The following is a 12,446-nucleotide window of genomic DNA, read 5'->3' as shown; positions in this document are numbered from 1 at the left end:
GTCGCGCAAAACCTTTTTGAGCAACGAAAATGTTCGTCGCGCAAGAATAAATTATATGTATTTAAAAAAAAATGAAACATTTTTATTTCGTAATATATAAATTTGCGCGACGAGAAAGATTTCGTCGCGCAAAATTAATATATATAATTATTATTTAATTTTAATATTACTTTTTTTTAATAAAAAAATAAATTTGGTTTGTTTTTTTGGGTAATAAAATGAAATTCCAATAAATAAATAAAAGAATTGTAAAGAACATATTTATTATATAAAATAAATGTATGCTGCAACAGAAATATTTAAAAAATAATTATGAAAATAAAAAAACTAATCAAATAATGTTCCAAAATCTACGTTGTCGTTTGGCACATGCGGTTCAGAGGTCTGGGGGTCTACAGGGGCCGTCGTCTGGTGGGGATGCTCGGGATGGACGGGCTCGGAGGTCAGCGCATCAAAATGCGGGACTGGAATGACGGACTGTGCAAGGGACTGCAGAATCACCGACATCTGACTCTGAAGAATGGCCACCTGTGCTGTCAAAGCAGTGACCTGACTGTTTGACTGCGCTGATGAACGGGGTTTGGGTTCCCTCCGCCTGGCATTCCCCATCCCTCGACAATATGTCCCCGGACTCCTCCCAAGAGTCTGATCCAATGTCTCCGTCAAGATCTGAAACCCGGCATCCTGTGGCGGATCCACAGACTCGATCAGAGTATCGGGAGGAAGTTGGGAGGCGGACTCCTGAAGAACCAACTGGCTCCTCCCCACCATCGTCGTCTGTTTAGCATAACATAAAATATAAATTAAAACATTCATATAATAACCTTTAAACTTGAATGCGTAACATAAGAATTAAAATTAAATAATACTTACATGAAGGGACTCGGCCAACTCATTCTCAGGTCGAACATAAACGTCGCCAAAGACGTCGATCTCTGGGAATTTGGACCCCCCTAAATTGAACAAGAGAAGAAAAATATTAGTACGAAAAAATAAATTAAGAATAATTAAATATTAAAAATTAAATAAAAATTATTTTATTATTACCTGCCGCCGTACATCCATCATATAGGAGAAGAGCCTGGAACCCTAATGATGGAGAAAAGTCTTCTTCTTCCTATTGCCCTTATTGACTTTGGCTTTATTCTGTTATACAAAAAATAAAACATATTAGTTGAAATTGAAATTAAATATAAAACATTAAAAAAAATATTAGTAAGAAAAATATAATAAATTTGAAATTCATATTACAAATTACCACAAAGCGGGCGCCTGAAAATGAGCGCAGAGCCACGCCCAACTATCCTCCCGCCCCTCAAGCTCCTTCGGGCAACCCTCTTGAAGAGCGACTTCCGGATCATCAAACGCCTCAAAATAGTGGTGCAAGTCGCTCTTCCACTGTTTGTGCCTCTCAGAGAAGAGTCTGTTGACGTACACCAACGACTCGTTGTCCAGGTCCTCCAAGTTGTAGTTCGTCTACAATAAATTAATTACATACATTTAAATAATAGAAATATAAAGTTTGAAAGAAAAAGAATTAAAAGGCCTACATACCGACAACTGGCCGCGAACCTCCGTCTTGGTCTCATCAGGCATCACCTTCCAAGACTTCCATTTCATCGGGCAATGGCTCCGAATGACATGACCAATGTCGTGGACCAAGGAGCTATACAACTCCGCCGTCGATGCAGCCCGGGTGACCTTCGCCGTCTTCAACTGCCGACACGGCCTCGGGTGTTCTTTTTAGCTGCAAAGAAAGATGACATTAATGTTAAATAAATAACAAATTTAACTATAAAATACACACACAAATAAAAATAAAAACAAAAACAAAAATAAAAATAACTGGAGTTTAAGGAAATCTATACCTGGCTGTGACCCCGACGCATCAGTGGATGTGGTGTCGGTGGTGCTGGCGGGGCCGATGACGCCGCCTGGCGCTAACAAGTTGTGCTACTGATGAAGCTGATGAAGTAAGCGCCTGGGACCCCGCGGGACCAACTGCTAAGTGGTCCATCAGTGCTGGCGCAGTGGCAGCAAATGTCGGCTGAGCTGGGGGCTCTGAACTCTGCGTAGTCATCACCGCCCTACGACGTCTAATCAGGTCTGACATCTGCACAATTTCATTAATACACATACAAATTAATAAAATATACGAATATTTGAAAGCACATACAATTTTATTAAGATTCTTGATCTAGGGTTTGTCAGTTCGGAGTATTCGGGACTCCGATCCACGATCCGCCGAATCCTAGACGATCCTAGAAATACAAGGTACACCATACGTGAGTTTGAGTTCGATCCAACGGTCCGAACACAACAAACTCAGAAATCGCACAATAGGCAAAATCCGTTCGAGACTCAAACGGTAACCAAATTCCAATCCAAAAACACCTATGCGCTCGTGACAACTAGAGGATTGCACTGGGACCCAATGCATGACTACTACAGTAACCCACGCGCCACCAAACGCGTGGGTGTCCAAAGCGATACCAATCGCCGGAAATTTCTAAAAACTAAGGGCCAAGGTTCCTACCCTAGGTTCAAAACATCAATTGGAGCCACTTTTGTTCTCAGACCTACCCCGAAAAATGGCCAGAAGTGGCCAGAATTAAAATTCAAAAATCGGCCGAAACTTAGGGTTTCAAATCCACTGCCCTATTGCAACAATTACATAAATCCTACCCAACCATCAGCTAAAGCATCAAAAATAGGACAGAAACCATACCTCATGTGTCGGATTTGGTCGCCGGAGGAGAGAGAACGATGGCGGCGCAGATTCGGTGAAAACCGAGAAAATTAGGGCGGATGGGTCAATGGTGACGGCGGGGAAGCTCCGGGGTACCACCGTTGTGGCGGCGTCGTCCAAAATCCACTTGGGTAAGGGGCTGAGCTGACGGCGGAGAAAGAGAGAGAGAGTTAGGGCAAAAAAACTAATCTGGGGAAGAAGGAGGTCATCGCGTCGTTTCTGCAATTTTATTCGATTTTGCGCGACAAACAAGCAAAAGCGTCACGCAAAATATTTGAATTGACTCTTGCGCAACGACATAAGTATAACTTCCGTCGCGCAATGTTGTTAATCCCCAAAATTTGGTATCAGGGTAGTTTTTGCGCGACGCACAGTATCGTATTTCGTCGCGCAATATTGTCAATTTGCCAAAATTTTAGGACTTAGAGTTTAGCGGGAGAGATTGAAAACTTTGTGCGCGCGACGAATATGAACAGTTGAAGCCTAGATTCGTCGCGCAAGACTGTTCTCTGCGGGCTTTGTGCTACCAATGACACTTATTCGTCGCGCAATGTTGTAATTCTGCCAAAATTTGGGGTTTAGGTATATTGGCAGAGAGATTGCACGACGAATATCGACAGCGTAGCGCAAGTCTGCTTTCTGTAAACTCGAAAAAAAAAATTTTGACTAAGTGTCCAAGGAGGAGGAGGGTGAAAGGGATGGCTGAGATTGCGCGACGACGAAGCCTAGATTCGTCGCGCAAGACTGTTCTCTGTGGGCATTGTGTGACCAAAGAAACTTATTCGTCGCGCAACGTTGTAATTCCGCCAAAATTTGGGGTTTAGGGTTTATTGGCAGAGAGATTGCGCGACGAATATTGACAGCGTCGCACAAGTCTGCTTTCTGTAAACTCAAAAAAAATTTTGACCAAGTGTTCAAGGAGGAAGAGGGTGAAATGGCTGGCTGAGATTGCGCGACGAATAAGCCTCAGTTCGTCACGCAAGACTATTCTTTGCAGGCTTTGTGCGACCAACGAAACTTATTCGTCGCGCAAACCCTAAACCCTAAACCGCCGAAACCCTAAACCCGAAACTAGTTTTAATGATCCAACCGGCAAACTTGTTTTTTTATACTTCGAGATTTTATACGCCAAAAATCTGAAAAAACAAACGTTAAGAGATCAAGTAACGGGACAAAATTTTTCGACGGTTCTAAATGAAAAGTCATGATTTAACGGTAATTTTAACTCCGATTTTTATGATTTTTTACAGCTACTTTTCTTGACCTTATTTTTATACAATTACTGAATTTGATCTTCAATTTAAGATGTTTACACTAGGGTGATATCACATAATCTTATGTTATATTTAACGAAAGTATAAGTAAACTATTCATTGTTGGTGAATATATGGTTTTGATGGCATACGCATTCTACGAAAGTAGTTTCAATAATCCAGCCGTCAAACTTGTTTGTTTATACTTCGAGATCTTAGACCCCAAAAATCGGAAAAAAAAAATATTCAGAGATCAAGTAACGGGACAAAACTTTTGAACGGTTATAAATGAAAAGTCATGATTTAACGGTTATTTTAACTCCGATTTTGATGATTTTTTACAGCTACACTCCATGACCCTATATGAATACAATGAACTAACTTGATCGTCAATTTCAAATATATATGTGTATATATAATATATTATAAAATAATATATATTTGCGCGACGAGAGTAAACCTGTCGTCGCGCAAAATTCCATCGCGGGACGGATGATAATTTGAAGTGCAATGTTTTAACTTTACGCGACGAGTGTATTCTGGGTCGTGCAAACTTTGCGCGACGAGGTGTACTTCGTCGTGCAAGGATTTTCATTTTTGAAAAATGTTTGGCGTCAATAATTTTCAAACTTTGTATGAAAATGGTTTGGATATGTTTATTTATCAATGTTTTATAACAAATGTTTTATCATTTTCATTTTGTAAACATGTTTTGTCAAAAAAAAAAATTAAAATTATTATTAAAAGGGTTTGCATATATTGATTTACCAATGTTTTATAACTAAATTTATTTTAATAATGTTTCAGTTGTCCACATATATAAGGTTTGGATATAACAACTACATATATTCCAACTTTTGTATTACACAAAGTCTGTACTGTAATGACCCAAACCTAAAATTCATATTTAATTAGTAATTTATTATGCAGAAAGACAATTTTGCCCTTTGACTAAATTATGAACCCAAAGTTGACTTTTTGACCGAAAAGGACTTTGACAATTCTACATACACCGTTGCGTGGAGCACGACGACACGAGTTCATAGACACGAAGTGAGCTCGAATCGGAGTTTTAACGAAGAAAATACGATTAAAATATCACGAGGGGCAAAATGGTAAATTAAAAAATCAGAATTTTTATAAAACCTCATCTCTCTCTCTCTCTCTCTCTCTCTCTCTCTCTCTCTCTCTCTCTCTCTCTCTCTCTCCTCGCGCCCTCCTCCCTCTCTGTTTTCGTTCTCTCCCTCCCGTCACCCTCCAAGTGCAACGCCACCACTACCGGCCACCACAAGCCCCAACACCGGTACCAACCTGACCGGCCCGACCCCGCCGTCACGTCGCAGCTCATGCCCGCCGCTCGCCGCTCGCCAGTCGCCGAAAACGGCAGGAATTCCGCCGGTTTTGTCAAAACTTCCAACCATTCGTTCTCCTTCAATTCTCCTCCAAATTTGTCGAGTAAGGTATGGATTTCTACCTATTTTCCATGTTCTAGCTGATGGTTGGGTAGGTTTGCATTGATTTTCACCGTAGCTAGCTCAATTAGCAAATTGAAATTCGGCCGACTTTCGGCCTCCGTGTTCGGCCACTTCCGGTCAGTTTTTGGGGTTGGTCCAAGAACAAAAGTGGTTCCAAATATGGTGTTATACCTAGGATAGGAGTTTGGAGCCTTGGTTTTACGATTTTTCGGCGATGCGTTATCGCTTTGGACACCCATCACTGCCGGCGCGTGGGCGAGGGTGGTGCCGTGACACTGTGTTCTGATGCGATCCTTAGGTCATCACGAGCGCATAGGAATTCGCGGATCTCAATTTGGATACCATTTGAGCCTCGAACGGATTTTCCATATTGTGCGATTATCGGGCAATACTGTTGAGCAGTCGGATCGTAATCAATTTTAGATATGTTATTCTAGATAATTTTAGAAACGTGTAGGATTCGACGGATCGGAGTCCCGGATACTCCGAAAACGCGAACCCTAGGGCGAGGGTTTAGAAATTATGCGAATACCCTCGGGACATGTGTCCTAGACATATTGGACCTTCTAGCGGCATCCAGAGCATATTGTGAGGTCATGGACCCGTGGGGTTCCGGATTGACTGTTTGGACTTTAGCGCTTTTTGAGTCCCAAGATATCGCTAAACTATCCCACGTGGAAGGAAAGCTATTATGGGCATAGGAATCACTTTAAATTGACGCACGTACTTTTAGGAGCCGGGGGTAGGGTTTTTAATTTAATACTATATTGTATTTGTTTGTGCAAATAATCTCACGGGAGAATATTTGCTTCTAGATCCTTTAACCTTCGATCTTCCTTCTCTCTCTTCCTCGATTCCTGTAAAAAAGACTAGAGTAAATAGACCACACCCGGGGGGTGTTGGCCAAAGGCCCTCCGATGTCTAAGTTAGTTCGAGTGTTTGTAGGAAAACAATAGCTAAGCAAAGGGTACGGAGTTTTATGTAGGGTGTAAACCGGGTGGCCGGAGCCGTGTGTGGTGGCCGGAGCCTTGGGGAGAAAATATGGAGAGTGGAGAGGGAGAGAGAGCTTCGGGTCTTTTTCTCGGGTATAAGGAGTAGGTTTAGATGTACCTTGAATGATGAATGAGGTCGTCTATTTATAGGAGCCTCGGGGCTAGGGTTTCGCAGGAATGGGCCTGATAATATCTGAATTAAATAGACATTATCTCTTAAGAAGATAATATCTGATTTAAATGATATTATCTTCTCTTTATTGTGATAATATCTTAATTAATGATATTATCTCTTTAAATAAAGATAATATCATATTAATTAAGATATTTATCCTAATTAATTAATTAGCCAGATAAACTGATTTAATTAATTAATTAAAGAGATAATCTTCTTTTCCACGTGGCATGCCCTGATTGGAGACGAAAATATATGCTCCCACAAATGCCCCCAGCTTCTGCATGGCGCTTGTGTGGCATGTAGGAGATGAAATTATTTTTTTTTTTCGGGCTCTCCAACTGTGTCTGGGCTTTATTATGTGAGTTGGACTCCTTCGCAGATTGGATTTCCAATTGGTGTAGGCTTCTGACTGTTGTTGGAGTTGGATTCCCAGTAGGAATGAGTTTGTGATTCCTTCTTGACCCGGGTTGTCCAACCTGTATAAATACAGGGCTTCTCTTCACTCTTTCTCATATCGCAAACTTAACTTCTCTACCTTCTGGCTTGAGAAAGATTTTGGAGAATTTGTACTGCTTGTTGAGGAGAGGAGTTGCCGTGCATCCCAAGTAAGTCGAGCCTGTAAAAATATATATATATATATATGTATATATATTTTTATTTTTATTTTTTTTTTGCAGCAAGGAGATGGTCCAGCATGAGTTGCAATTCGTGAGCGATAGCTGCCAAATAGCTGGGGAATTGATGCTGGGATCAGATGGAGCATGATGTGCATGCTGGTCTTGGTGCTACATGGCCTGGGCTGGAGCATATGCGTGCTGGGCCTGAAGCAAGGGCGTGGAGGAGGATGGTGGTCTGCCCCCTGCCGAGGATGTCGAGAGATGGAAGCAAAATGGTCCGGACCTTGATGATCTATCTGCTGAACAGGATGAGTGCTTTGCTGAACCCCCACCAAAAAGGAAGGCCGATGTCAAGTCTTCGAGAACTCCAGCTACTTCTTTGCGAGCGAGGAATGTGTCTCCGTTGAGGAAGAAGCCAAGGTTCCCTTCTGCTGAGAAAACCCAAGTAGGAGCTATTCCCGCGTCATCTGCCAGAGTCAAACATCTTGTTGGTGCAGATAGCAAGAAGATTGGTGGTATGCGCAACATTAGGGATGTTCCCCTTAAGCCTCTTGCCGATGAGTTTGGAGATCGTGATCTGCTCTGTGACGTAGTTCGTGCACGGTCCAGCTCACCTGTTGAGAAGCCAAGAGATGCTGATTTTCCACTCCGAAGTTCGGGTCGTTTACACCAGTCGAAGAGTGGAGGTCGATGTGCGAGGTCTGCTCATCCATCCAACCATCATGATCCAACTGTTGAGTCACAAGCAGTCAAGCATGGAGTTGATTCATCGTCGTCAGTTCCTTTGGAAGTAAGGTTGGCAGAGGCTAAGAAAGCAAGAGAGTCATCTGCTCGGGGAAAAGGTTCTTCTGCGACATCAGCGGCTGATCCAAAGGTGGACAAGCCTAGCCCTACAGGGGATGCAGACGTGTCTGATCTGCTCAAGACGCACTTTCTATCAAGTCCATCCGCTTGTGCTGAGCTGGTTGATCAAGTCCGTCAGGCTGGTGATCTCGGTACTTTTTCAAGTCTTTCCTTGGAAAAACAAAGAGAAGCAACATTTCATCTGCTTCAAAAAGGAGTGGTTTTTGCTGCGGAGACCATCCGGAACTCGTCGTCTGCTGTTGCCCCCTCTTCTGCTCAGCTTAGTGAGTTGGAGAAGAAGAATGCTGAGCTAGCTAGCAAGCTTTCTGCCGAGCAGACTCGTTATGAGAAGAAGACGTCTGATTTGCGGGCGATGATATCTGAGCTGAAGAGTTCCCTTACTGAGAAAGATTCCGAGCTGAGCTCTTCTGCTGTTGACTTGGCAAGTCGAAAAGATGCTTATTTCCGCCTTGAGCGCAAGAATGCCGACATCTCTCATAGTTATGAGAAGCTTTTGGCTAGATTTCACGCCTATCATAAGTCTGCTGAAGAATCCAAGTCCGATGCTGTCATGGATGCGTACAAGCTGGGCTACTTGGACTGCACAATTGGATATGATCCCTTCTATGCCATTGGAGATGAAGACATCGAGATGCTCTATCCTGACTTGCCCCCTGTGCAAGGTGAGGAGGATAATGCTGCGAACACCGAAGGGGCTGAAGAGCAGGTGGCCGAAGAGGCGGTAGCTGAAGAAGATGGAGCAGAGGATGATGCAGCTGATGAGGCGGCAGCAGACGTCATAGATCATGCATGTGGAGCTGCTGAGAGCGTGGCTGATCAGGTGGACGCTGAAGAGGCTGCAGATCAGGGGTCTCCTGCTGGCGTTTCGGAGTAGACGAAGACTTCTTTATTTCTTTTCAGCTTTTGTAGTCTGCTTTTTGTTTAGAATAATTGGTCTTGTTTTGACCATCTTCTTTTTGTTTGAACTTGGCCGGTTGGTCGCTTTACTATGGAAATTTCAGTCTTTATTTTTTCAACTTCAATTTGCACATTGTCTTGTAAACTGCTTGAGTAACCGGTTAGTGTCCTGCTGTGTATTTCCTTTGGGATTTTGGCAAAAGCCAGGGTCCCCCTTGAGGGACTCCGGGCGTATTCTGCATTTTTCCAGAAAACGCTTTAAGACGCTTCTGGTCGTTGCCCTGCGTCTCCCTTAGGACGCTGCTTATGGACAACTGTCTGACTATCCTGCCCCCCTTAGGAAACGGATAGGAACCTGGATACCTCCCTTAGGAAATTCCTGGCACACCCTGCAACCCCCTTAGGATGCTGCTTTGTGGGCTGCGTCTCCCGAAGGACGCTTTTGGTCGTCGCCCTGCGTCTCTCTTAGGACGCTTTTTATGGACAACTTTTTTGACTATCCTGCCTCCCTTAGGAAACGGATAGGAACCTGGATATTTCCCGCAGAGAGCATGGTGACCCCCTTTTAAGAAATTCCTGGCGCACCCTGCGTCTCCCTTAGGACGCTTTTTTAGCGGGCTACGTCTCCAAACGGACGCGTTTTGTCGTCACCCTGCGTCTCCCTTAGGACGCTCCTTATGGGCAACTGTGTGACTATCCTGCCTCCCTTAGAAAACGGATAGGAACCTGGATATCTCCCTTAGGAAATTCCTGGCGCACCCTGCGTCTCCCTTAGGACGCTTTTTTAAAGGGCTACGTCTCCAAACGGACGCGTTTTGTCGTCACCCTGCGTCTCCCTTAGGACGCTCCTTATGGGCAACTGTCTTTTGTTGTGGCACATTCTGGAATTTGCAGTAGTTGCTTCTCTTTTTCAGAAATGTGCAGTACTCAGTCGTCTGCTGGGGACTGAGCAGGTAGGAGGAAGCGTCATGGATAGTATCTTTGGAGATGGTAGGCGTTCCATTGTCGCGGAATCTCCTTCCCTTCCATGGTGTCAAGCGTATAGCTTCCTCTGCCCCCGGACCGGCTGATTATGTAAGGGCCTTCCCAATTGGGTTTCATCTTTTTAGATCCTTGTCTTTGTGCAGTGATGAAGGCCTTTCTTAGGACAAGGTCGCCTGGTTGAAATTGTCTGATCTTGGCTCTTTTGTCGTAGTAAGACTTCAACCGCTGTTGATAGGAGGCGACTCGGACAATGGCCTTCTCGCGCTCGCCTTCAAGTAAGTCAAGGTTGAGTCTCATCTGCTCGGAGTTCTGCTCAATACTGCCCACTTCGATGCCTATAGAAGGGACAGTGATGTGAGGAGGAATGATCGCTTCAGTTCCATAGGCGAGGGAAAACGGGGTTTCGCCAGTTGATCTTCGCTTGGTGGTGCGATAAGCCCATAGTACGCCAGGGAGCTCATCTACCCATTTTCCTTCGGCGCCTTCTAATCTCTTCTTTAGACAGTCCAATATTATTTTATTGGATGCCTCGGCCTGGCCGTTGCCTTGAGGATATCTTGGGGTAGATAAATGCTGCTTGATGCCGTACTTTTTGTAGAAGGCAGTGATCTGCTTGCCGATGAATTGCGAGCCATTGTCGGTGACTAGTGATTGTGGGCAGCCAAACCGGCAGATAATATTTCTCCAGATAAATCGTTCCACATCATCTTCTTTAGTAGAGGATAGAGCTTCGGCCTCGATCCATTTAGTAAAGTAATCAGTGGCGACGATCATCATTTCTTTCTTGGCAAGTGCCGTTGGCATGGGGCCTACTAAGTCGATGGCCCATTGCATGAAAGGCCACGGACTGTTCTGCGGATGGTAGATTTCGGCATGCAGACTAGGAACTGGTTTGTACCGTTGGCAGCGATCACATCTTTTGACATATTCAGTAGAGTCATGGCGCACAGTAGGCCAGAAATAGCCTACGTTTAGAGCCTTCTGGGCGAGTGACCTGCCCCCAGAGTGGTTGCCACACTCGCCGTCATGAATTTTGCAGAGGACCTCAAGTGTTTGAGGGTACTTTATGCAAGTGAGATGAGGGCCGGAGTATGATCTGCGAACGAGTTTGTCGCCTTGCATGTAATATCTCGCGGCTTTCTGTTGGACCTTCCTAGCTTCGGACTTATCCGTTGGCAGATTTCCATTCACCAAGTAGTCGATGATGGGGTCTTGCCAGCTGGGGTCTTTATCGATCTGCATTGAGTCGATTGGCTTTATTTCATCGATGCTTGGTCGGTCAAGGTGTTCGACTGGGATGGAGCGTCTGAACTGGGTGTCCAGCGCTGATCCTAGGCTTGCCAACGCATCTGCATGAGTGTTCTCTGCCCGTGGAACTTGTTGGATGGTGAAAGTAGGAAATTCTTTCAAAAGTCCTTGGACTTTGTCGAGGTACTGAATCATTCTTGGATGTTTTGCCATGTACTCGCCTGAGGCTTGATTCGTGATCAGCTGGGAGTCTGAGTAGATGGCTAATCTCTTGATTGTCAGTTCTTTTGCTAGGCGCAGTCCTGCGAGCAATGCCTCATATTCTGCCTCGTTGTTTGACGCAGAAAAGCCTAGTGTGATGGCTTGTTCCAACAAGGTTCCGTCTGGGGTGGTTATGACGACGCCTGCCCCTGATCCTTTATGATTTGATGCTCCGTCTACATGCAATTGCCACATGTCGTTAGGTAGGTTTGAATCGGCAGGGGAGGTGTCGTCTGCTTTTTCCTTGCTTTTCATGACCATCTTCTCTTCTTCGGCTGTCGGAGTAAACTCTACAATAAAATCTGCTAAAGCTTGGGCTTTTATAGCAGTCTTCGGCCGGTAGAGGAGGTCGTATTGACTGAGTTCGATAGCTCATTTCATGAGTCGCTGAGAAGCGTCGGGGCTGTGGAGGATCGATCTCAAAGGAAATTCTGTTATGACAATTATCCGGTGTGCTTGGTAGTAGGGCCTTAGTTTTCTCGCGGAAACTACAAGCGAAAAAATGAGCTTCTCCATTTTCGGATAGCGAGTCTCTGCATCAAGGAGAGCTTTTGAAGTGTAGAATACCGGATGTTGTGGCCCCAGCTCTTCTCGGATGAGAGCTGAGCTGACAGCTGAGTCGGACACCGCCAGGTAGATGTACAAGTCTTCGCCTGGTATCGGTTTTGAGAGTAAGGGAGGTGAAGTGAGGTAGGTTTTCAAGTTTTAAAAAGCTACTTCACACTCGTCATCCCACTTGTCCCTATGTCCTTTCTTCAAGGCTTTAAAAAATGGCCTGCACTTGTCGGTAGATTTTGAGAGGAATCGGTTGAGGGCTGCCGCCCTACCCGTTAGACTTTGTATCTCCTTTGTTGTGGCAGGTGACGTCATGTCGAGTATAGCCTTGATTTGATTTGGATGTGCTTCAATTCCTCTTTGGGTGACTAAG

At 44.5% G+C, this 12,446-nt stretch overlaps 1 protein-coding gene across 1 annotated transcript; it reads right to left on the bottom strand.

The window, feature by feature from the left end:
- On the bottom strand, positions 9,992–11,779 carry LOC109950382. Its single transcript, XM_020568973.1, has 2 exons — positions 10,858–11,779; positions 9,992–10,653 (listed from the first exon to the last, which is right to left on the bottom strand). The coding sequence occupies exons 1-2, from the start codon at positions 11,777–11,779 to the stop codon at positions 9,992–9,994; spliced, it is 1,584 nt and encodes a 527-aa protein (XP_020424562.1).

Source organism: Prunus persica, chromosome G1, assembly GCF_000346465.2.
Source record: "Prunus persica cultivar Lovell chromosome G1, Prunus_persica_NCBIv2, whole genome shotgun sequence".
NCBI lineage: Eukaryota > Viridiplantae > Streptophyta > Magnoliopsida > Rosales > Rosaceae > Prunus > Prunus persica.
Note: the sequence above shows the minus strand (reverse complement) of the source record. Positions and strands in the feature narration are given on the sequence as shown.

What these genes read in the sequence shown, in the direction of transcription:
- LOC109950382 (XM_020568973.1), bottom strand. Translation starts at nt 11,779, where the DNA reads ATGGTCATGAAAAGCAAGGAAAAAGCAGACGACACCTCCCCTGCCGAT. An exon ending in AATCTACCATCCGCAGAACA is followed by an intron (nt 10,654 to 10,857) that starts GTCCGTGGCCTT and finishes CACAATCACTAG; the next exon opens with TCACCGACAATGGCTCGCAA.